The sequence below is a fragment of the Corvus moneduloides genome, chromosome 33, assembly GCF_009650955.1.
Source record: "Corvus moneduloides isolate bCorMon1 chromosome 33, bCorMon1.pri, whole genome shotgun sequence".
NCBI classification, from domain to species: domain Eukaryota; kingdom Metazoa; phylum Chordata; class Aves; order Passeriformes; family Corvidae; genus Corvus; species Corvus moneduloides.
This window is the reverse complement of record NC_045508.1, coordinates 464,846-489,042: the sequence shown is the minus strand read 5'-3', so window position 1 is coordinate 489,042 and position 24,197 is coordinate 464,846. Positions and strand designations below refer to the sequence as shown.

At 50.1% G+C, this 24,197-nt stretch overlaps 2 protein-coding genes across 3 annotated transcripts in view; one reads left to right on the top strand and one right to left on the bottom strand.

The window, feature by feature from the left end:
- The window catches only part of LOC116437155, a 207,828-nt gene that overhangs the window by 140,836 nt on the left and 42,795 nt on the right, over positions 1-24,197 (bottom strand). The window lies entirely within an intron of this gene.
- Positions 728-23,830, top strand: LOC116437169. 2 transcript variants are annotated; one of them, XM_032094778.1, is made up of 8 exons: positions 728-971; positions 1,132-1,425; positions 21,041-21,079; positions 21,258-21,365; positions 21,894-21,918; positions 22,187-22,242; positions 22,802-22,833; positions 23,237-23,830. In XM_032094778.1, the coding sequence occupies exons 1-8, from the start codon at positions 938-940 to the stop codon at positions 23,306-23,308; spliced, it is 660 nt and encodes a 219-aa protein (XP_031950669.1). In that variant the 5' UTR covers positions 728-937; the 3' UTR covers positions 23,309-23,830. The 2 variants fall into 2 exon arrangements, with proteins under 2 accessions (XP_031950669.1, XP_031950668.1); XM_032094777.1 differs by having other exon boundaries at positions 1,075-1,425.

The window sequence follows — 24,197 nt, the reverse complement described above, 5'->3', positions numbered from 1 at the left end:
CTCTATCCAATCATTCCAAACTACTTTTACTGCAGAACATGGAGTAGTAGAAGAAGGAAAAGAAGGTTTAGAGAACAACAACAATCCTCCATTTTGATATTTTTTACTCTTATCTATTTACTACAAAGAGAAGCTCAAAACCTCTAAAATTTTAAGCCTGTGACAATCTTACATAATAGTCTATCACCTAATTCACACCACTGTATTTTCTAGTTCTTGTCTGATCATTGGTAATTTTTCCAAGGTTGGAGGTTAAAACAGTGTTGTTCAGGGGGGTAAGAACCCTTAAAAACAGGCAGAGAAATATTCTCGGCACTCTGGGTTCCTACAATAAAGGAGATGCAGGATGGAGCCACATGAGTGTCCCAGTTTGAGACAAATTCAGAGGACTGTCCAAATGGAATGTTCTCTGATTGAAGGCAGGTTACAGCCATCCCTCCCCCTCCAGGTTTGGGGGAAAAAAAAGTTTCCTCAGAGGAAAATGAAAGGGAGAAAAACCTATTTATTAACAAACACATGGGAACAGAATCGTGCTAAATAATAAAACCTCTTGCTGTGGAGAGAACCTGGTGAAATTCCAAGTCCTTCTGTAGGTGTGGCTGTTCTCTCTCCGGAGCTAGGGTATGGCCCCTCCAGCCTGTGGCATTCACCTCCTGGTGCTGGTGATCCAGATTGGAGCAGAACAGTCCAAGGAAAGTTCTTGCCTCAGCTAGCGAGCTGACTAAACAGCAGAGAATTTTAACTCTCTGTTTCTCTCCTGAGAAAAAGCCAAAAAACTTGGGAAAAAATAAGGAAGGGTGCTTCACCCCAGGACAGTGGGTGGGAAGGTGCTGGCCCAGCCAAGAATCAGCAGTGGGAACATGGGCAGGGGCACGGGGATGAGCTGGGTTGATGCCCGTCTGACCAAACCCCTCTGTGCCCCACAGGTGCTGCTGTGATGGCCCAGGACATCTGCAGCTCCCCAGGGCATGGTGAGTACAGGAATAGGTGCCATCAAGGGATTTGTGTCGGGCTGGAGATTGGAATGGAGAAGGGCTTTTTTCCCACATGTGTGGGAAATTCTTCCCCTCCCAGATTCTGCACTTGCATCAGCAACACTCTCTCAGGCCATCCCTGTGCCCTCATCTCCAGGGGACCTCCCAGCTCCTGCCTTCCAAATGAGCCCTGCTGCTGCACAGGAGGGGGAACAGGTTTTGTTTCGGTGCATAACTGGCAGGAAATCTCCTGCCACCCAAATCGTCTTCTGCAAGGACGGGGTGCAGGTGCACAGCCTGAAAGCCCAAAAGGGGAAGGGGACCTACTACATGCTCTTCACTGTGACAATGGGGAGCGCAGGGACATTCACATGTGGATACCAGTACAAGGACAACAGCAACCGAGTGAGGAACTCTGCCCTCAGTGCTTCCCAGAATCTGAGTCTCACAGGTGAGTCATGGCGCTGGCGCACAGACAGATAACACTCCCAGGCCCCCCAGAACCCAGGGGAGGGAGGGGACCCTGCCCTGCCCCATGGCATGTCCCTGGGCAGTTGGGATGCTTGGGGGCGGGAAGGTGTCCAGCTGTAGGACAGCTGTGTGTATGGGCTCTCAGCATCAGCAGGCCCCAAGCTCAAACCATCCCAAAGCAATGGCACCTCCTGGGTCTTAGCCATGGAAGAAGCTTTCTTGCAGCACAGCCTGTTTTGGGTGGGTTCATTGTTCCCAGTGGATGCTTCTGGCTTTGAAAAGGGCTCCAGCATCTGCCAAGTCTCACACTATGGCCTGAACCCCCTGAGAGGGTTTGGGAATTGTTCCCTTTGCTCAGAGGTGCATGGGAGCTGGAGGAAGCACTGGTCCTGCTGCCCTCCCCAGAGCAGCTCTGCCCCTCAGTGCTGCACGGCTGCTCCACACACCCTTTCCCCTGGGGCCTGCCCTGGGCCCAGCACGGGCCTTGTCCTGCCCCGCTCAGCAGCCCTGCAGGCCACGCTTCCCTGCTTCCTCCTGGATCTCTGTGTCCAACCTCCCCTCCCATCTCCAGAGTCACACGGCATCTACAACAGGATGGTGGGGAGCTCAGCACAGGAGCTTTGACACCTTGCCCAAATTGTCCCAAGGCAGTTTCATCCCCCTGTACAAATCCTGCATCCCTGACAGGGGGACAGTCCAGCTGCCCAGCACACCCCACTACTGGTTTTGGCATGGATTGATGGGATCAACAGCATCCTCTGGAGAGAGGCATGCAACCAGAGGAGAACAAATTGCAGTTCAAGTGCCTGCAGCCCTCCAGGTTCCACCTCCACAGCTCAGCCTGGAGCTGTAAATATCCCACAATTGCCTCCTTGGGAGAGGAACCCTCCCACCTCAAGCACCAGGAGAGCTCAGGGCCTTGTGTTAAAATCACTAAACCCTCCCCAAGCCTTGAGATCCTGGGCTGTGACTGCACAGCAAACCCCAGGCTGGCCTTACACTATTCCTGCAGGACAGAGCAGACCTGGCCTTTCCTCATTGCTTTTCCTGTGTTAAAACAAAGAAAAATCTTTGTACTAGGCAATCAATTGTTCCTTTGTGATGCAGCACTTGGAAGGGCTGTCCTGCTCCCTCTCGATTGCTGTCTTGAATAAATTTGGCTCATCTTGGGAAAATAGATTTAAAATTGGCTCTGACTTGTCTTTTGTATTTTTCTTCCAAGCTGCCATGTTTTCCAAACACTCAGCATATTTCCCACATCTTCTATGCTCTGGAATCAACTGTCATTGCTTTTTTTTTCCTTTGAAGCTTTTATTCTCATTTTCTTACTGATACTCCAAAGTTTGTTCAAGGCTGGAGAATCAGAGAATCATAGCAAGGTTTGGGTTGGAAGGGACCTTAAGGATCATCTCATTCCACCCCCCTGCCAGGGGCAGGGATATCTCTCTATAGACCAGATGGCTCCAAGCCCTGATCAGAAATTTTTGACCAGGTCAGTCATTCAGGTACATTTAGAGACACAAATTAAGCCTATGGAAACATCCCTCAGAGTAAGGAAGTTCCAATGCAATTAAATTTCTCTCCAAAATGTGGAGTGGCCCATCTGAGATAATTCTCTTGGCCATGTTAAGTATTTTGGTCATAGTGTGAGACTTGGAAGATGCTGAAGTGCTTTGGGGAGCCAGAGGCATCCACCTGGAAGCACAAACCCAGCCAAAAATGGGCCTGGGGAGATGTCACGCCCAGAGACAAAGGAGATGCAGGATGGAGCTGCATGGGTGGGAAGGTGCTGGCCCAGCCAAGAATCAGCAGTGGGAACATGAACAGGGGCACGGGGTTGAGCTGGGCTGCTGCCCATCTGACCAAACCCCTCTGTGCCCCACGGTGCAGGTGCTGCTGTGATGGCCCAGGACATCTGCAGCTCCCCAGGGCATGGTGAGTACAGGGATAGGTCCTGTAAGGGGAGTTGTGTGGGGCTGGAGATGGGAAGGGAGAAGGGCTTTTTTCCCCATGTGTGAAGCTCTGTCACAGGGCCAGTGGAAGCTAAAGACAAATCCTGCCTTAGCCTCAGATTTTGGCAATAGTTTAAATTTAAGGAATCACTTGGGCTTGCAAGTTCTAATGATGGCAAATCAGATATATTTATAAAAATTAATTAATTATTTAAAAGAGAAAAGATAGCAGATGAAAGATCTTAATTAGAGTTACTCCCAAGTATTGAACTAAAAAGGACTAGTAGAATATTACAGTACAACATAAAACAGTGCACGATACTGAGGTACCTATATTAAAGCAAACAAAACAAATAGTATGGATAAGGACTCAAATGTCACCTACATTGAAATGACAATAATGTACATGGATTCCTTCACTCAGCCTTCAGGGGAGTTACTGTATTACCGCAGGCCTGGTTCCTACGGTATATCACCATGTCCCACTGCCGTAGGGAGGAGGAGGAGGAGAAGATCCAGCAGGCAGGAATTGTGCAGCCAGATTGATTTATTTAATTATTTTACAAACTCTTTTATAGACTTTTTTCTTCATAGTCTAATTGGACAAAGGACCAGCCACCCCTTGGGGGTGATTGGCCAAAATCCTAAAACATGCATTATCAAAATATTTTTCTACTATACCATAAACAAGACTTTTCAAGGTTGCAGGTGGCTTGGTTGTTTACATTCCCTGCTACCTCTTCTGTGAGAGAGAAAAGTCTCTCACGGACTTAGAAACTAGCAAGAAAATCCTCACTAACAGCATTTTTGTATCTACAATTCTCCCTTTTTGTTTTATAAGATAACAACCCTACTATTAATCCTAAATAGAAATCTACATCAGTTATTAATTCTAAATATGTCCTTAAGGCTTTAACTATCTGACCCCATAACAAGAAATTTAAAGTTCAGTCTCTGCTTGTGGAAGGACCATCCCAGTCTCTGCTTGTAGAAGGACCATCTGCCTGATGATGCCTTTTCCTGGTCTTAAAATCAAGAGGCATACACGGTTAGAAGGGGAAAAGGGATTTTACCTTGGTATTTATTTTAAGGATCCTTAGGTGTACACGTCTAGGTCGTATGCATCGAGATGCACCCTGCCGAATCTATCTCTGTGTCCATGTCTTTCTTCCCCCTCCCCCCCAACATTGGGTATAACACTATAGGCTTTACTAATTAACATATCTATCAAAGATTCCCCAATGAGAGGCTCAAGTGAGCCCCCCTCCCCAAGGAACCTTCCCCTGGATGGTTCTATCTTGGTTTACAGAATATGTTCTGGAGAGGACCTTGGGGTCTGGGGCACACTGATCCCTAGCTACGAAGCTTCTAAAATGTTTCGTCTCTTAGTTTAACAAACAGGTCCAAGAATGTAGGCAAAAAGCACTAGGAATACAGAAGCTGTAAAAAGGTATAACAGGGGTATAAAAGAAAAGGCAAAAAATCTTCATGGCATCATTTCCCCCCTTTTAGAGACTAACAAAACTCTATCTTGTCTAGTCTCTACTCTACTTTTTTTTACCCGCAGAATCGGTTTACACAACCGGCTGCTCCACAGGCAATTACACAGATAATAACTACAATTACAACTATTATGAGTATTTCTTTTACCCAGGCCCAGTTTGGTAACCATGAGGTGAGGGTATCAAAAATATGATCAAATTTTAAGGTGTTATTTCTAGAAACTACTTCATGTAGAATTTGAGTTCCCTTCCAAATTTCATCCAAATCTTTCTTAATTCTTCTATTAAAATGCCAATCAATGGCCAGTGACCCTTCCCATCTAGGGGCGGTAACCAAGTACAGATCCAGCAATCGCTCTTATTAAGAATTTTGGACACATTTTGGACCACAGTCTTATGTAAATCATGGGGTGAACCCTGAACCATGGTTACCAGTTGGGCAAACAGCAAACATGTAAAAAACAATTTAGACTGCATCTTTCTGATCTATATCAATCTCTGTCTTCTTGATGATTTCGGGAGCAGAAGCTGTCTTCACCCTGGAGTAGTGAATCCACGGTCCCTTGCTAGCAACCTTGACCGCAGTAAAAGTGGTCAGCAAAACTTGGAATGGTCCCTTCCACTTGGCTTGCAAGGGGTCGCTGTCCCAGCACTTGATGTAGACCCAGTCTCCAGGCTGGAATGGATGAGCAGCTGTGTCCAATCCTATTGGTTTGGAGAACACGACGAATCTCTGGAGCTTCTGCAAAGTGGAACTCAGAGCCATTAAATACTTTTGCAAATCATTTTTACCTCTCATATGAATTTCCCCTGGGATATATGGAACCTGGTATGGCCTGCCATATAATATTTCATAGGGACTGATGTTGTCCCTTCGCCTTGTCTGTATGCGGACTCTCAGCAAGGCTACGGGCAGGGCTTGAACCCATGTCATGGATGGCTCGTGACAAATCTTGCAAATCTGAGTTTTGAGGGTCCCATTCATGTGTTCAACTTTGCCACTTGCCTGGGGCCTGTATGGTGTGTGCAGGTCCCAGGTAAGTCCCAAAATCTTGCTAACTTCCCCAACCACTGTTGCAACAAAATGTGGTCCCCTATCTGATGACATTCCCAAAAGAACCCCAAATCTTGGTATTATATGATTAAGCAAAGCTTTTACAACTTCTTTTGCTGTGTTGCTGCGACAGGGGAAAGCCTCAGGCCATCCACTGAAGATGTCAACCAGTACCAGTATATACCTGCATCCCTCTTTGCGTGGCATCTCAGCAAAATCTATTTGCCAATAATCTCCTAGGAGATCTCCTGTCTTTGTCACTCCTAACACAACTCTCTTGCTTGTGTCAGGGTTGTTTTTACAGCAGGTTTCACACTTGCTTGTTACAGATTGTACAATATCAGTCATTCCTCTCCCTATCACTACTTTCCTCAAATGTTTTAAAAGATTTTCTGTTCCCCAGTGGGTACTTTCATGCTCTCGTTGGGCTATTTCCCGAAGGATCAGGGGTGGAACTACGACTTGTCCTACCGGGGTAACAGCCCACCCACCTTCTTTGATTTCAGCCTTAAGGAACTTAATTAATTGGTGATCCCTCTGATCGTATTTTGGGGTAAATGATGACAAATCTATCTCTTTCTGTGGTACCGCTGCAAAAATGCCTTTTTCTGCAATCCCCCTGGCTGTTTTGTGAGCAAAACGATTTCCCAGTTCGGGGGCTGTTTTCCCTTTTTGATGACCCTTGCAATGCATGATTGCCACTTCTGTAGGCTTCCAAATGCTCTGTAAAAGTGTAAGAATTTGTTTAGCATGCTTAACCTCATTACCTTGAGCAGTCAGCAGGCCACATTCCTTCCAAATAGCTCCGTGGGCATGAACAACACTGAAGGCATATTTGGAATCAGTCCCTACATTCACCTTCTTCCCCTCACTCAGTTCTAGAGCTCTCGGTAGTGCAATGAGTTCAGCCTTCTGTGATGATACATCTGGAGGCAAGGCTTTTGTCTCAATGATTTTATCTGAGGTGGTTACGGCATAACTGGTCATCCTCCTACCGTTTCTCATGAAGCTGCTCCCATCAGTGTACAATTCCCAGTCTGGATCTTTCAAAGGAACATCTTTCAGGTCTGGTCTGCTGGAATAAGTTTCCTCTATTGTCTGGAAACAATCATGCTCACATCTACACACTGTCAAGTAATGTAGATGATAAAAAAAAAGGGTTTACCACAGAAGTTGTCTTTAGAGTAACATCATCCTGTTCCAACAACACAGATTGGTATTTGAGCATCCTGCTAGGGGAGAGCCAGTGTCCCCCCTTTTGCTCCAGCACGTTTATCACTGCATGGGGTACATACACGACAATGTGCTGCCCAAGGGTGAATTTACGGGCCTCCTGTATCAGAAGGACTGTTGCTGCCACAGCTTTCAAGCATCCTGGCCAACCCTGGGCTACATTGTCTAGTTGTTTTGAGAAATAGGCCACAGCTCTTCGCTGGCCTCCAAGGTGCTGTGCCAGTACCCCCAGAGCAACATTCAGTCGCTCATGTGTAAAGAGTTCAAAAGGTTTAGTCAGGTCCGGCAGCCCCAGAGCTGGGGCTGACATCAAGGAATGTTTCAGTTGTTTAAATGCAGCCCTGGCATTCTCTGTCCACATGATTGTCCCCTTTTCAGCTGCTTTAAGGACCTCATATAAAGGTCTCACCAGTATACCGTAGTTTGATATCCACAGGCGACACCAACCTACCGTTCCCAGGACGGCCTGCATCTCCCTTACGGTATGGGGCTCTGGAAGTCGACAGATGGCTTCCTTCCGTTCTCTGCTGAGTTGTTGATGTCCACAGAAAATTTCCAGGCCCAGGTATACTACTGTTTCCCTGGCAACCTGTGCCTTCTCTTTTGAGACCTGATACCCACTTTGGCCCAAAAAGTTCAACAGACTTACAGTGAGCTTGATGCAGTCATCTCGTGTCTTGGCCACTATCAAGATGTCATCAACATACTGGAGAACCGCTCCTCCTGGTTCTTTTTTCCTCCAGTCCTCAAGCTCCTTTGACAGCTGGTTTCCGAATATGGTCGGGCTGTTTTTGAATCCTTGTGGTAAAACTGTCCAGGTGAGCTGGGTCTTCCTCCCTGTTTCTGGATTCTCCCACTCAAAAGCAAAGAGTTCTTGGCTATTCTTATGCAATATGAATGCAGAAAAAGGCATCCTTGAGATCTAAAACAGTGAACCACCCTAATTCATTTGTTAGTGTTGTCAAAAGTGTGTAAGGATTTGCTAGCACTGGGTGTATGTCCTCTGTTATCTTGTTGATTTCCCTCAAATCCTGTACCAACCTGTAGCTTTTACCATCAGCTTTCTTTACTGGCAAGATTGGTGTGTTGTACCTGGATTCACATTCTACTAACAACCCAAATTTGAGAAACTTTTCAATCACAGGTACTAATCCCTTACGAGCTTCTAATTTCAGAGGATATTGTCTTTGTCTTACTGGTGTAGCCCCTGCTTTGAGTGTAATACTCACAGGTTCAGCTTTTTTGGATCTCCCAGGAGAATCATTGGCCCACACTATTTGAATGACTGCCTCTTCAACTTCTTTGGGAATTTTTCCATGGCATTCCTGTACAAGTATAGCAGCTGCTTCGATAATTTTAGATTCTGGGATTATAACTTTCACTCCCCCTTCCTTTGAAAACTTAATTTCTGTTTCCAATTTTTCCAATAAATCTCTGCCCAATAATGGCATTGGGGAATTTGGCATATACAGGAACTGGTGAGTGACCCAGTGTTTTCCCAATTTAAATTTTAAAGGTTGGAAAAAAGGCCTTGTTTCACTTACCCCTGTAGCTCCAATCACATTCACAGCGTCTTGACTCAGTTTACCTTTTAAAGTATTTAACACAGAATACGTTGTTAACTCAACAACCACCCATTTTTGGTATCGCTTCAGCTTTTCCATCTGTTCTGGGACATTGGGATCCCAGCCAGGGTTTGCTAGGGGATAGATGTCATTAACTGACCCTTGAAGACTCCCAGTTGCAATTTGAGTTTCTATAGCAGATATAGCAGCTTTGTTGACCATTTCTCTCTCTGTTTTATCCAATAATTCATCCAGCACAACATTTAGATCACCCAATCTGGGTTTTGGGATTTTACGGCCATTTCTGCACGCATAGCTACTCTCTCTGGGTTGTCCCTGTACTTCCCAATTGAGTTTTTCCACTGCTGTAATTCTCCGAGAGAAAACGGTACTTTTATATAAATGGCTCCTTGATTTCCTGCAGCCTGTCTCAGAGGTGCTTCTAATGCAAGTTCTTCTTCCCCCCCTTTATCTGTTTTGGACCTTGTGTGTTTAGCGACGGGACTGACTGCTCTCATAGCTTCTCGGGCTATCCTGCCCCTCCTTCTACCTCCCTCCCTGTGAGAACCATCTGTATCAAAATCATCCCATTCGCTTTTAATTGAAATTGGTTCATTGGTTTTAAAACTTGTTGCAGGCGAATATTGATCAGGAACTGTCTCGCTCTTTGCGGCAGTGGAGGGGTAGGGAGGCAGGGGCTGCAAGCAGGTTCTCCCGTCCCTAGCTCTGTAAGAGCTGCCTGGGTCGGGGCCATCCCATCTGCCCTCAGCTTTAACACTGCCTGTGCCGCAGGGTGGGGAGAGAGAGCGGCTCCTCCTGTCTCTGGCTCGGAAACTTGCGGTTCTCTGTATTGGGGAATGCCGCCGCAATTGCCCGTGTCCATTTCTACCTTCGCTCCTGTGTTCAGGGTACTCGGGGAAAGGCGGCCAGCCTGCCCCTTCCCCTCCCCCTTCCCCATCTCTGCCTCTGGAAAAGTCAGGGGGCAGCGGCCAATCCACCCCTTCCCTGCCTCCGCGCCCGCCCTCCGCCCCTGACGAGGATGGGGGTGGGGGGGCCCCACGCTGCTCCTCCGGCTTGGAGCTGGCCACTCGCCCCCTCCCCTGCCCCCGCTCGGACAGCGGCGGGGACAGTGGCGGCGGTGGCGGCAGCAGTGGCGGCGGAGCCACTGCTCCCACATCCCCCCCCTGTACGGGCTGCCCCGGCGGTTGAACAGGGTGGGGAGACCCGCCCCCCCCCCATTGCGCAAAGCTGGTGCTACCATATCTGTATCTGTCATATCGGTTTCTCTGTCCGTATTAGTATACGAGTCATCTTGCTGCAGCTTTTTCTTTCCTTTTCTCTTCCTCAAAGTCATTTCCATATTACTTTTGTCTACCACATATGCTTCTTCCCTGTTCAAATACATAGTAAAAAGTTCTGCATGTCTTAGTTCATCAAACCTACGTAATGATCTCAATTCCACCATCAGGTCATTAATGATGTTATTTTCCAAACTCCCATAGCAAGGCCAATTTCCTTGACTTAATTTTAAAGTCGGCCAAACCCGTGTGGACAGCCTGATCAATTCTCGCGTGTCTAAAGTAGTTTTTCGCCCTGTCAGCCATTTCTAGTGCTTTATTATCAGCTCCAACGGGCTGTTAGGAGGGATTTTTTCATTCACACCACCCATGTTTTCTCACAGACAGGAAAACTCTGCCAGAGGAAAGCTCTTAATTCTGGAATTCAGCCTGCAATCTGGCCTTGGAATTCCGATTTCCCAGGCAGTTTATCTAGGTTACTACACAAACACTTCAAAACAGCACTTTAAAATACTAAAAAGCAACTAGTTTTAGCAAGCAGTAAATGCGTGTGCGCGAAAATCTGATTTTAACAGGATTCGAACCCACAACTCCCATCGTCTGAACTAACCAGCCAACCAACCAACCAACCAACCAACCTCTGAGCCACTCCTGCAGCTGCGTAGGGTGCAGCCTCTGGGCTCCTGTGGACTCCACGGAGGGCGTCCCCTCCTTTCCACAGTTTGCAGGGGAAAAGTTTAAGCTTTCCCCTTTTGTGGGCTTTTATGCCCCCAACCTTTCCAACCCCCTTGGAGATCTCCTTCCCTAGTGCCAGCACAGTCTCAGTGGTACTGATCCCCTTTTCACTCACCTCTTTCCGTGCTTCTGCCTTTCCGTGCTGGGTCCTAAAGTCCTGGTCACAGTCTTAGATTGTTGCTCCGGCCCCTCTGTAATTTGCCAGCAAAGAGAGGGGCAAAGCAAGATGTGTTCCAACCCAAGACTGCGAGTTTCAAGGTCTTTAGGGTCCCTTCGTGGTCGCCAGCAACTGATGCCTTTTCCTGGTCTTAAAATCAAGAGGCATACACGGTTAGAAGGGGAAAAGGGATTTTACCTTGGTATTTATTTTAAGGATCCTTAGGTGTACACGTCTAGGTCGTATGCATCGAGATGCACCCCGCCGAATCTATCTCTGTGTCCGTGTCTTTCTTCCCCCTCCCCCCCCAACATTGGGTATAACACTATAGGCTTTACTAATTAGCATATCTATCAAAGATTCCCCAATGAGAGGCTCAAGTGAGCCCCCCCTCCCCAAGGAACCTTCCCCTGGATGGTTCTATCTTGGTTTACAGAATATGTTCTGGAGAGGACCTTGGGGTCTGGGGCACACTGATCCCTAGCTACGAAGCTTCTAAAATGTTTCGTCTCTTAGTTTAACAAACAGGTCCAAGAATGTAGGCAAAAAGCACTAGGAATACAGAAGCTGTAAAAAGGTATAACAGGGGTATAAAAGAAAAGGCAAAAAATCTTCATGGCATCACTGATGGTCGACATCCTGGTCATCATCAGAAGAGTCATTAGGCTGATGATCTACATTCTGGTCGCCATTTGGATGGTTGGCGTTCTGGTCATCATTTGGAGGTTGCCTGTTCTGCCTCTGGTGCCTCAGGTCAGGGCGAACGCATTTTGAAGGTAGCCACCGTATCCCAGTATCTGTGGAAACGCAAGCATACCCACGACCCCAAACGATAAGCTCATGTGGGCCTTCCCACTGGTTAGTGAGCAAATTCCGTGCCCAGACTTTTGCCCGGGGCAGCTGTCTGTCGCCTGCAGACTGCAATGAGAGAAAATGATTCAGAATAACAGGATTATTTGAATTTTGTGGTACTGTAAGGTGATTAATTGTATACAAAGCTTTTGCTGGTCGGCTCTGTGGAGTTTCTCCATGCATTCCCCTTTTCTGTTTGTCCAAAACACGCTTCAAGGTACCATGAGCGCGTTCGACAATGGCTTGGCCAGTAGGAGAATGTGGGATACCAAAGGTATGGTCTACACCCCATAGGTGTAAAAACTGCTGCGTCTTCTCCGAGGCGTAGGCAGGACCATTATCGGTTTTCACAGAAGCTGGCACTCCCACGACTGAGAAAGCCAATTTCCAATGGGCAATGACATCACGGCCCTTCTCTCCAGTGTGAGCAGTAGCCCACATAGCCGAGGAGAAAGTGTCAATAGACACGTGCACATATTTCAGCTGCCCAAATTCTGGGATGTGAGTTACATCCGTTTGCCAAATCTGCAAGGCTTTTAGCCCTCTGGGGTTTACCCCCACTGGCAAAGGCGCAGCGAGTCCGTGACAGTCGGCACAAGCACTGACAATGTCGCGCGCCTCAGTTGGCGTTAAATGAAACTGCTTCTGCAGGGTATGTGCACTTTGATGGAAGAAACCGTGCGATGCCTTGGCTTGTGCAATTTTGTCAGGCTGAGGCCCTACCCACGCAGGGTTGGCCAGCATGTCAGCCCTGGCATTGCCTTCTGTTAGAAACCCGGGTAAATTGGTGTGGCTTCGAATGTGCAGAATGTAATACGGATGCACTCGAGCTTGAATCGCAGACCACAAGGTTTGCAACAGCGAAAACAGAGCCGCATTGTTCACCTCCTTCAGAAGTGAACAATCTAAGCGTTGGGTGATATCTGCTACATAAGCAGAGTCAGTAACCAAATTCAAAGGTTCCTGTGAGAATCGCTGAAATGCCATGGTAACAGCCCTTAATTCAACTAACTGAGCAGAGTCTGACTTCGGATTGGTGTGTTAATCAACCACCACAAAGGCAGTGTAGGATGCTGTGCGCCCTTACACACAGTGACCCCTGGTAAAGATTTTGTCCCAATCCGTACGCCCCAAGCTGCCAACACGTCCTGCCCCCAAAGGTTAAGGGGAGTGGTAGCAACATAAGGCCTAATTGTAGCTGTGTGCCCCTCTGAGTCCTTCACCATCATAGGCCGTTCGCTTAAATAGCTCTGTGTGGTTCCTCCTAATCCTGCGATGGCCGATCCCACTGGGGGTAAAGGCCATGAGGGAGGCCATGCAGAGAAGGAGATGATAGTTACATCAGCACCAGTATCAATCAAACCTCGAAGCTGAGTCCGGGGTGGACGGGCATTCGGCAGGATCAGGGTACATGTCATCTGTGGCCTTTGGTCAGAGATGTCTGCAGTCCAGAAGGCCTGCGGAAGTCCCGTAGATCCACTGCCGTTATCTTTGTGAGTTTGTTGTTCTATCCTGGAGACACAAGACTTAAATGGCACTAATTTAGCAAGGCAGGTCTTTTCAGGAATAGTTACAGGGGGTTTTTGCGTGGAGACCATAGCACAAATCTGACCTTTAAAGTCAGCATCAATAACTCCTGAGTGCACTAAGATTCCTTGATGGGCAACGTCAGGTTTTCCCACCAGCATCGCGCTGGATCCCCGGGCTAAGGGTCCATATGTGTCCAAGGGAACCTTATAAATACCGCTAGAGTCTAAGACGACTGCGGCTGCGGTGTGGACGTCAAACCCGTCTGATCCGTGGGTGCCCTCTGATCCCTGGGTGCCGTCTCTAGGGTCCTGGGTAGGCCTGTGCCTGTACCTGTGCCACTCTCTGGGGGAGCAACTGCATCAGAGAGCAATTCCCCCTCCTTGCACCCCAGCGGAATTTTCCTGACAAAGGCCGACCATCGGCATGAGTCCGGGACCTACAGTAGCCCATGCAATGCCCTGGCCTGCCACACCCCTTGCACTGGGGGATCGGTGTGTTCTCTTTTTGGCTCGGCTTAAGCTGCTTCTGTTTCTTCACCTGTTTTGGTTGCTTTGGTTCACGACCAGAAGATGTGTGAACAGGCTGCAGGAACGCAGCCAAAGCAGACCTTCTCTGGTTCCCCGATCCCACCTTAGCGCAGGCTTCGACCATGTCTGTTACCTCAGGATCCCCTGGTAAAGCATCTATGATTTTTCTGCACTCCTCGTTTGCGTTATCTCTCACTAACTGCCTTAACAACAACTGTCTTGACAACTGTTGAGTCATCCTCAACCTGCTTCTCGAGAGAAGCAGCGACTTTCTCTACCAAAGAGAGGAATGACTCTGATTTCTCTTGAACTATTTCAGTATATCACTTTCTAGGCGCTCACAACTCTATGGTTTTCAACAGGGCAGCCATGCCGACCTGTTGAACTTGCTGCAGGACACTAGAGGACAAGTTACCCTGTAGACTGGGATCAGAGAAGGGACCAGTCCCCATCAAAGCATCCACTCCTGCTGTCTGTCTAGGATCAGCAGCAGGGAGCTGCAAATTTGCTAATGCAGTCTTGCCAGCCAGCTTTCTCCAGGTTTTTTCAAAAAGTGTAAATTGTACAGGCTGAAATAGAATTTGACCTAAGTGTCTGATATCAAATGGAGAAAGCAAGTCTGTATTTATCACCCTTATTATTTGCATAACCTCAGCAGAACCTAGCCCATATTGTGCCACCTTGGATTGGAGGTCCTGGGCAACTTTCCAAGCAATTACCTCATGCTTGTCATGCTCTCCTGAATCTGGGAGAGCCTTATACACTGGGAAAGCTTGGATCTCTTTTGGGGAACCACTACCATCCTGAACTTCTGGCACAGCCTGCGGATGGAGTGTAACAGCTCCCCGGTTACCCCCAGAATCCTCAGATCTATTTCGCAGTCCAAGGACTTCTAATAACCTCCAGTCACCCTCCCCCAATGCTTGCATCTTAAGAGACTCTGGGAAGCGATTATAATGCGTCGGACGTACAGTTACCGTGCAGTCCTGAAAGGTCCAGGGGCGAGACCGGCGCCGCCTTTTTCTTCGCTGCGCAGCTACAGCCGCCTGACGACCTGGGGCCAGAACCTCATCTGCCTCACTGCCTGACGAGGAATCATCAGGCAAAGGCAACTTTGGGGTGCTGGGAGTGAACAGAAATGTGCAGGGAGGAGGGGCACTTTGGCTAAGTTCGCCAGAGCCAGAATAGACAGCACAGACTGCAGCTGGCTGTGCAGCAGTTTTTACAGCAGTTTCTTTACGGGAGGCCATCCCGGCCAGTTCTGACCGAGCCAGTACTGGAACTGCTGCCGCTGCTGGGGCTATGGCTGCGCTCGGTGCCGCGCTCGTCTCTCGCACAGCAGCCGCGTTCGGCGCGGTCGCTGCTTCCGCTGCTGTTTCGCGCTCCCCGGGCGCGCTCGGCGCCGCCGTCTCTGGCCGGCGCTCCGCGGACGCGCCCGGCTCCGCCGCTGGTCCGTTCTCTGGGGCCGTTCCCGGCGCCGCCGCCTCTGCCCGCCTCTCAGCAGCTGCTGCCGCTTCCAGGTTCTCCCGCGGCAGCGCTGTTCCCGGTTTCGCCGCCGGCCGCGCCGTTTGCTGGCTCAGGGCCGTGTCTCCCGCGGCTGGCGGGGGGGCGCGGGCGGCGCTGGCGGCGCGGGCTCGGGCATTCACCGCTCTAACAGGCTGAGCAGTTCCTCCATCCTTCGGGATAAGTTCGGCAGCTCTGTCAGAAAAGGCAGATGCTGCATTAAAAGGTCCATGGCTCGGTTCTGTGACTGCGCAGAACAGTCCAGCGCCAGGGAGGGCAGAGGAGCACAGCCAGGCAGACCCGGAGCAGGCACGCCCGGCGCTATGCCTGCTAAGAAGCCAGATCCAGGTGCATATGGAAGCGAACTAGGAGGCTCTCTGGGCGTCCAAGTTGCTAACCCGCTGATCTGCGGCCCTGGATAAGCAGTGGCTGCCGTCCAGCCGAACAGCAAGGCAGGCTGTGCACCCTCTCGCTGCCCTGACCCCCCCGCCTCTGGTGGCGCGGGGTCCCTGGGGGCCGCAGAGTCCTGCGACTGTGCAGGGTGAGCCGGCGCAGGCTCTGCCTGTGGAGCCGGGGGGGTTATTCCAAATCCACCATCATTTGCCCCGGAAGCCCAGTCAGCGGGGCCCCCCTCGGACATTCCTCCGTCACTCATCACCGAGACAGGCGATCCAGCCCTGCTATCACAGTCAAGGGCTGTCAGCAGAATAAATAACGACCACCAGGTTTTGTATAATTCTAACGCTGCCGGCTCCCCTGTCGGGCGCTCGTGTCAGACAGCACATCCAAGTTCCTGCCATAAGGCAAAGTCCAGGGCAGTATCTCTGTCCATGGAAATCCCTTTTAAAGTAGCCCAGTCTAATAATTCCAGAACTGAGTATTCAGGAATGGAGGTGCGCAATATGCTAAACACACCTTTCCAGACCAGTACCACAGGATCGGTTTGTGAGCTGCTGTTTGCCATTTCTCAGTCCTGTCTGACCTCCCGGTCCCGGGGGGGAAGGGGAACCGTGCACCTCTACAGGAATTCAGCTTGGCTCGCAGCAGCAGGACACGTCAGAGAGTACAGAATCATGTTGGGCAGCACCAAATATTACCGCAAGCCTAGTTCCTACGGTATATCACCATGTCCCGCAGCCATAGGGAGGAGGAGAAGATCCAGCAGGCAGGAATTGTGCAGCAAGATTGATTTATTTAATTATTTTACAAACCTTTTAAAGACTTTTTTCTTCATAGTCTAATTGGACAAAGGACCAGCCACCCCTTGGGGGTGATTGGCCAAAATCCTAAAACATGCATTATCAAAATATTTTTCTACTATACCATAAACAAGACTTTCCAAGGTTGCAGGTGGCTTGGTTGTTTACATTCCCTGCCACCTCTTCTGTGAGAGAGAAAAGTCTCTCACGGACTTAGAAAATAGCAAGAAAATCCTCACTAACAGCATTTTTGTATCTACATTACTGTGAAGCAGCATCCCTGCTCAGGGAGAAACTCCAGACATTTCCAGGGAAATGTGTAGGAGATTTCTACTTTCTGAAACTTTGCTGTGCCTTTTACAGTGCTAAAGTGACTGTCAGTCAGTCAGAAATCCAGCTTGTCAAATCTCACTTCAACAGTGAGACATTTATTGGCAGCTGGGAGAGGCCAGATTGGTGTTAAGCCCTTGGCACCAAAACAACTCACTACAAACAGCTTGTCCTGTTTGAGTTACCTGACTGGTTAACAAACAACAAAAGAGCTCTTGGGGGGAGTGAAATGCCTTGCTACAACCCCTGGAGAGGAAAGTCTTCCCCTCTCAGATCTGAGCCATTTTCCAGGCCTGAAACAGTTTACACTGTCGTGGTCCATCCCTTTGCCCTCTCTGCAGGTGACCTCCCAGCTCCTTCCCTCTTCTTGAACACCAATGCCACGTTGGGTGCAGTACAGGAAGGAGAACAGGTTTTGTTTCGGTGCCAAATTTTCCCAAAGTCTCCTCCCACCCAAATCGTCTTCTGCAAGGATGGGGTGCAGGTGCACAGCCTGAAAGCCCAAAAGGGGAAGGGGACCTACTACATGCTCTTCACTGTGACAGTGGGAAGCGCAGGGACATTCACATGTGGATACCGGTACAAGGACAACAGCAACCAAGTGAGGAACTCTGCCCTCAGTGCTCCCACAAACCTGAGGGTCACAGGTGAGTCATGGCACTGGGGCACACACAGGAAACATTCCCAGATCCCCCAAGCCCCAGGGAAGGGAGGGGACCCTGCCCTGCCCCATGGCATGTCCCTGGGCAGTTGGGATGCTTGGGGGCGGGAAGGTGTCCAGCTGTAGGACAGCTGTGTGTATGGGCTCTCAGCATCAGCAGGCCCCAAGCTCAAACCATCCCAAAGCAATGGCACCTCCTGGGTCTTAGCCATGGAAGAAGCTTTCTTGCAGCACAGCCTGTTTTGGGTGGGTTCATTGTTTCCAGTGGATGCTTCTGGCTTTAAAAAGGGCTCCAGCATCTGCCAAGTCTCACACTATGAACAGAACCACTTTAGAGGAATTGGAGATTACCCCCTTTGCTCAGAGGTGCATGGGAGCTGGAGGAAGCACTGGTCCTGCTGCCCTCCCCAGAGCAGCTCTGCCCCTCAGTGCTGCACGGCTGCTCCACACACCCTTTCCCCTGGGGCCTGCCCTGGGCCCGGCACGGGCCCTGTCCTGCCCCGCTCAGCAGCCCTGCAGGCCACGCTTCCCTCCTTCCTCCTGGATCTCTGTGTCCAACCTCCCCTCCCTTCTCCAGAGTCACACGGCATCTACAACAGGATGGTGGGGAGCTCAGCACAGGAGCTTTGACACCTTGCCCAAATTGTCCCAAGGCAGTTTCATCCCCCTGTACAAATCCTGCATCCCTGACAGGGGGACAGTCCAGCTGCCCAGCACATCCCTCTACTGGTTTTGGCATGGATTGATGGGATCAACAGCATCCTCTGGAGAGAGGCATGCAACCAGAGGAGAACAAATTGCAGTTCAAGTGCCTGCAGCCCTCCAGGTTCCACCTCCACAGCTCAGCCTGGAGCTGTAAATATCCCACAATTGCCTCCTTGGGAGAGGAACCCTCCCACCTCAAGCACCAGGAGAGCTCAGGGCCTTGTGTTAAAATCACTAAACCCTCCCCAAGCCTTGAGATCCTGGGCTGTGACTGCACAGCAAACCCCAGGCTGGCCTTACACTATTCCTGCAGGACAGAGCAGACCTGGCCTTTCCTCATTGCTTTTCCTGTGTTAAAACAAAGAAAAATCTTTGTACTAGGCAATCAATTGTTCCTTTGTGATGCAGCACTTGGAAGGGCTGTCCTGCTCCCTCTCAATTGCTGTCTTGAATAAATTTGGCTCATCTTGGGAAAATAGGATTAAAAACGGCTCTGACTTGTCTTTTGTATTTTTCTTCCAAGCTGCCATGTTTTCCAAACACTCAGCATATTTCCCACATCTTCTATGCACTGGAATCAACTGTCATTGCTTTTTTTTTCCTTTGAAGCTTTTATTCTCATTTTCTTACTGATACTCCAAAGTTTGTTCAAGGCTGGAGAATCAGAGAATCATAGAAGGGTTTGGGTTGGAAGGGACCTTAAGGATCATCTCATTCCACCCCCCTGCCAGGGGCAGGGATATCTCTCTCTAGACCAGATGGTTCCAAGCCCTGATCAGAAATTTTTGACCAGGTCAGTCATTCAGGTACATTTAGAGACACAAATTAAGCCTATGGAAACATCCCTCAGAGTAAGGAAGTTCCAATGCAATTAAATTTCTCTCCAAAATGTGTAGTGCCCATCTGAGATAATTCTCTTGGCCATGGTAAGTATTTTGGTCATAGTGCGAGACTTGGCAGATGCTGAAGTGCTTTAGGGAGCCAAAGGCATCCACCTGGAAGCACAAACCCAGCCAAAATGGGCCTGGGGAGATGTCACGCCCAGAGACAAAGGAGATGCAGGATGGAGCTGCATGGGTGGGAAGGTGCTGGCCCAGCCAAGAATCAGCAGTGGGAACATGGACAGGGTCACAGGGCTGAGCTGGGCTGCTGCCCATCTGACCAAACCCCTCTGTGCCCGACGGTGCAGGTGCTGCTGTGATGGCCCAGGACATCTGCAGCTCCCCAGGGCATGGTGAGTACAGGAATAGGTCCTGTAAAGGGAGTTGTGTGGGGCTGGAGATGGGAAGGGAGAAGGGCTTTTTTCCCCATGTGTGAAGCTCTGTCACAGGGCCAGTGGAAGCTAAAGACAAATCCTGCCTTAGCCTCAGATTTTGGCAACAGTTTAAATTTAAGGAATCACTTGGGCTTGCAAGTTCTAATGATGGCAAATCAGATATATTTATAAAAATTAATTAATTATTTGAAAGAGAAAATATAACAGATGAAAGATCTTAATTAGAGTTACTTACTCCCGAGTATTGAACTAAAAAGGACTAGTAGAATATTACAGTACAACATAAAACAGTGCATGATCCTGAGGTACTTATATTAAAGCTAACAAAACAAATAGTATTGATAAGGACTCAAATGTCACCTACAACGAAATGACAATAATGTACATGGATTCCTTCACTCAGCCTTCAGGGGAGTTACTGTGAAGCTGCATCCCTGCTCAGGGAGAATCTCCAGACATTTCCAGGGAAACGTGTAGGAGATTTCTACTTTCTGAAACTTTGCTGTGCCTTTTACAGTGCTAAAGTGACTGTCAGTCAGTCAGAAATCCAGCTTGTCTTGTTAAATCTCACTTCAACAGTGAGACATTTATTGGCAGCTGGGAGAGGCCAGATTGGTGTTAAGCCCTTGGCACCAAAACAACTCACTACAAACAGCTTGTCCTGTTTGAGTTACCTGACTGGTTAACAAACAACAAAAGAGCTCTTGGGGGGAGTGAAATGCCTTGCTACAACCCCTAGAGAGGAAAGTCTTCCCCTCTCAGATCTGAGCCATTTTCCAGGCCTGAAACAGTTTACACTGTCGTGGTCCATCCCTTTGCCCTCTCTGCAGGTGACCTCCCAGCTCCTTCCCTCTTCTTGAACACCAATGCCACGTTGGGTGCAGTACAGGAAGGAGAACAGGTTTTGTTTCGGTGCCAAATTTTCCCAAAGTCTCCTCCCACCCAAATCTTCTTCTGCAAGGATGGGGTGCAGGTGCACAGCCTGAAAGCCCAAAAGGGGAAGGGGACCTACTACATGCTCTTCACTGTGATGAGTGGGAGTGTGGGGACATTCACATGTGGATACTGGTACAAGGACAACAGCAACCGAGTAAGGAACTCTGTCCTCAGTGCTCCCACAAACCTGAGGGTCACAGGTGAGTCGTGGCACTGGGGCACACACAGGAAACATTCCCAGATCCCCCAAGCCCCAGGGGAGGGAGGGGACCCTGCCCTGCCCCATGGCATGTCCCTGGGCAGTTGGGATGCTGGGGGTCAGGGTGCACTTCAGCACAGCCTTGGGCACCAGGGACACTCCTGCCAGTCCCAGCAGAGCATCCTGCTCCTCTCCTGCCCCAGCATCACAGAAAGGGCAGAGTGGTGGTGCCAGAGCTAATGCAGAGCCACAGCTGAGCAGGGCATTCATTTATTGATCCCCACAGTTGATAGAGGGTGGATTGGGGGTCCCCACAGTGTCTCATCCTGTGCAGGACGTGGGACAGCTGCAGACTCTCTCCCTGTCCCTTTCTCCTCCCAGGCAGCGGGTCCAGCTCCCAGGCAGGGACATTCACTGCTGGTGATTCCCTCCCTCACACCCAATGTCCCTCAGCATTGGGCCAAGGCTGCCCAGCTGCCAACACCAGGATACTGGGAGGTTCATCAGCCAGCACCTGGCTTGGCTCTAAGGGCATATCCTTCTCTCCTCTTTTACTCCCCATAACACATCCTCTTCCCAACATCTTCTTTGTGCACAGATATCACTCCAATGTGCCTCCAGACCAATTACAGAGACATCATGATAGGGCTCGTGGTCATCTCTCTCCTCCTTCTGGCTGCAACCACCTATTCTTTTGTGAGGAAAGGTGAGTGATTTCTGGATATTGAGGCTTGAGATGCATCCTGATGCAGGGCTGCTGCTGTCTGACCTCTGCTGGTTGAGGATGGTCAGCTCTTTACCCCATATCAAAGAAAGCTGAGCTTCTCAGGCTTTTCCTTTGTCACTGACAGATGTAAAGCTGCAGAGATGACAAAAACTTTACCAAAGGAATGACTGTCCTTGAATGCCAAAATGTGTAGAGAGAAACCAAATGCATCCCTGCCCCAGGCACACATTGGCTCCCATCCTCTGGGAACAAGGATTGAGGCTCTGAGCTGCCCTGAGTGCAGCCAGCACAGCTGCTCCACACTCTGGCTGAGCACAGCTGCTGAGAGCTTGGGAGAAACCAGGCTGGGAAAGGGGATTCAGGGTTGTGAAGGCTGGGACAGAAAAATCCCTCTGCCAGTGAGATGTGCAGGTTCAGCCCATCATCTTCACTGCACAGCCCAGAGCAGGGAAAGCCAGAGCTGTGCAGGAATTCTGCCTCCCACCTCTGCCTTTCTTTTCCTTGCAGGGGCCTGCAGAGAGAGATGCCAAAGGTGAGCAGCAATCCCTGGGGGCTGCGGGGCTGGGGCTGATGGAGACGGGGGAATCCCGGCTCCCCGGGGTGGTCCTTGTCCAGGGGCAGCATGGTCTGTGCCCGTGGGGGGATTCCCCCATGGTGCAGGCAGGGAGGAGCAGGGCTTGCCTTGACCTTGACTCCAGCCATGGACCTGATGCAAGACAGAATCATCCACGGCAATGACTCCAATGGGCTCATCACAGTCTGGGCACAGACCCCAAATCCCTTTCCCCAACTCTCTCCAGGCAGCAGCAAGTTCCCAGCCACGAGGCCGAAGTGACCGAGGACAATGAAATACAGTGTGAGTACCAACACTTTCCTACAGGTGACCCACAGCCCCCTCTCTCTGTGGGACCCCCTTCTTGTGGCCTGGCTGCCCTCCAGCACCACCAGAATCCCTGAGCCCATGGGCCGGCCCTGCTGCAGCCTCAGGAGCTGCACTGAGTTGCAGGGACCTGCCCCAAACCCCCTTTCCATGCTCTCCATCCCTCCTCTCACAGCAGGACCTTTCCCAATTCCACACGCAATCCCAGCAGTTCATGTCCCAGTGGCATTTGCAAAACCACTGCCCATGGCACAAGGGCAGATCTCTCCCCACGCCGTTGCTCTGCTCCTTCCCTGCACGCACGGCCCAGCTCCTGCCTGCAGAAGAAAGGTGACAACAGACCCCCCATCCCTGCTCTGCATCCACAGAGGGAAGGGCAGCTTCCTCTGCTGCCAGGAGTGGGGTGAGATTAGGGGGACACAGGGCAGGGGATTCAGTCCTGACTCTGGGGAATTTGCTGTTCAAAGGCAGGATGGGGCTTCTCCCTCCCAGAACAGGAAGCAAGGGCTCACTCTGTGCTTTTTGCCCCCACCAGACTCCACCATCGCCCACGTTGGACACAACAGGGTGAGTTGGGCACAGCCTTGGTGCCAAAGCAGGGAGCAGTGCCCTGGGGATGGGATGTGAGTGTCAGGGTCTGTGCTGGTGGCTTGGTGGGGAGTCCCACTGGGCCATACCCGCTAAGAGCCAAAAGGAAGCATTGGCAGAAATAGACATTTCCGAGATATTTTTTCATGAAACCACTTTATTGAATTTTCTCAGCATCTTCTGCAAATATTCTCCCTGTATAAACATCTTATGCTGAAATGTCAGATACAAAAATCTGGGGGTTCCACGTGGGAAATAAAATCAAACCAAAACTGAAAGAAAGGCCCAGCTCCTTGCAGCATTCCTCTACCCCAGGGCCAGAGGTTTGTGCAGGGCTTGCAGCCAGCAGCTGAAATAACAGGCTTTCCTTTTCCCTCTAAAGCCTGGCAGGCAGGAGCTGAACAGCAGCACAGAATACGCCCCGGTGAGGCCCTCCCGCAGCCAGCCCCGGTAGCTCCAGCACGGCGAGTGCCCCGGGACAATCGCCCACGCCGGCCTTTGCTCTCTGGCACAGCTCCTGCACTGGGAAAATGGGGCTGGGGGGTCCAGCTGGGGCTTGCTTGGGCTTGGCTGTGCTGGCCAAGGGCTGGCAGCTGGGAGCCTTGGGGCTGCTCCTGCAGCTGCTCCTCTGACCATGGTCTCCACCTCTCCCTTCCCACCCCCACTCCCACCCACCATGGCACAGTGGGGTTTTCAGGCCTCCCTGCAGCTCCCAGTGGGTTTGTCCCCGTCCCCAGGACCCTGCCGTGTGCCAGCCCCTTGGCTCGTGTTCACCAGCTCTTGTGGGGAATTGCCAGGGCTTGGCTTGGGAGGGCAACACCTCCCCACAAGGCCTGGCCAGGCCAGCATGGCTACACCCAGCCCTTGCCACCTCATCAGAAATGTATTCTGGATGATTTAAACCAAATCTGTGTCTGTGACTTGCACGTGTATTTACAATGTCTGATGGATCAATACACACAAAATCTCTCCCATATATTGTACACGGACACGTTGTCATGATCTGGTTTTAAAGATACTAGAAATGCCTCTGCCCAAATTAAGGTGCAGTCGAGACCATATGCCAGTGACAGTAGTATTGGTTTTATTTGATAGTAAATATGAGAGAGAGAGAGAGAGAGAGAAAGAAAAGAGAGACAAAAGAAGAGAAAGACATAGAAAGTAGGTGGTGGGACAGAAAGAGAGTGACAGAGACAGAGTAAAGAAAATATCACCATCTGTGCATCCCACTGGTGTCCCGGTGATCCTCTCCAGCTGGTCTTCTTGGTGGTGATGGTTATTGTGGTGGTCAGCACCTGGCCTGAAGGCCTCACAATAATAATTAATCCCATTTTATAACTCCT

Coding starts and splice junctions, on each gene's coding strand:
- LOC116437169 (XM_032094777.1), top strand. CDS start 938: ATGGCCCAGGACATCTGCAGCTCCCCAGGGCATG. Junction 1,426..21,040: donor CCAGAATCTGAGTCTCACAG/GTGAGTCATGGC, acceptor TTCTCCTCCCAG/GCAGCGGGTCCAGCTCCCAG. Junction 22,834..23,236: donor CCCACGTTGGACACAACAGG/GTGAGTTGGGCA, acceptor TTCCCTCTAAAG/CCTGGCAGGCAGGAGCTGAA.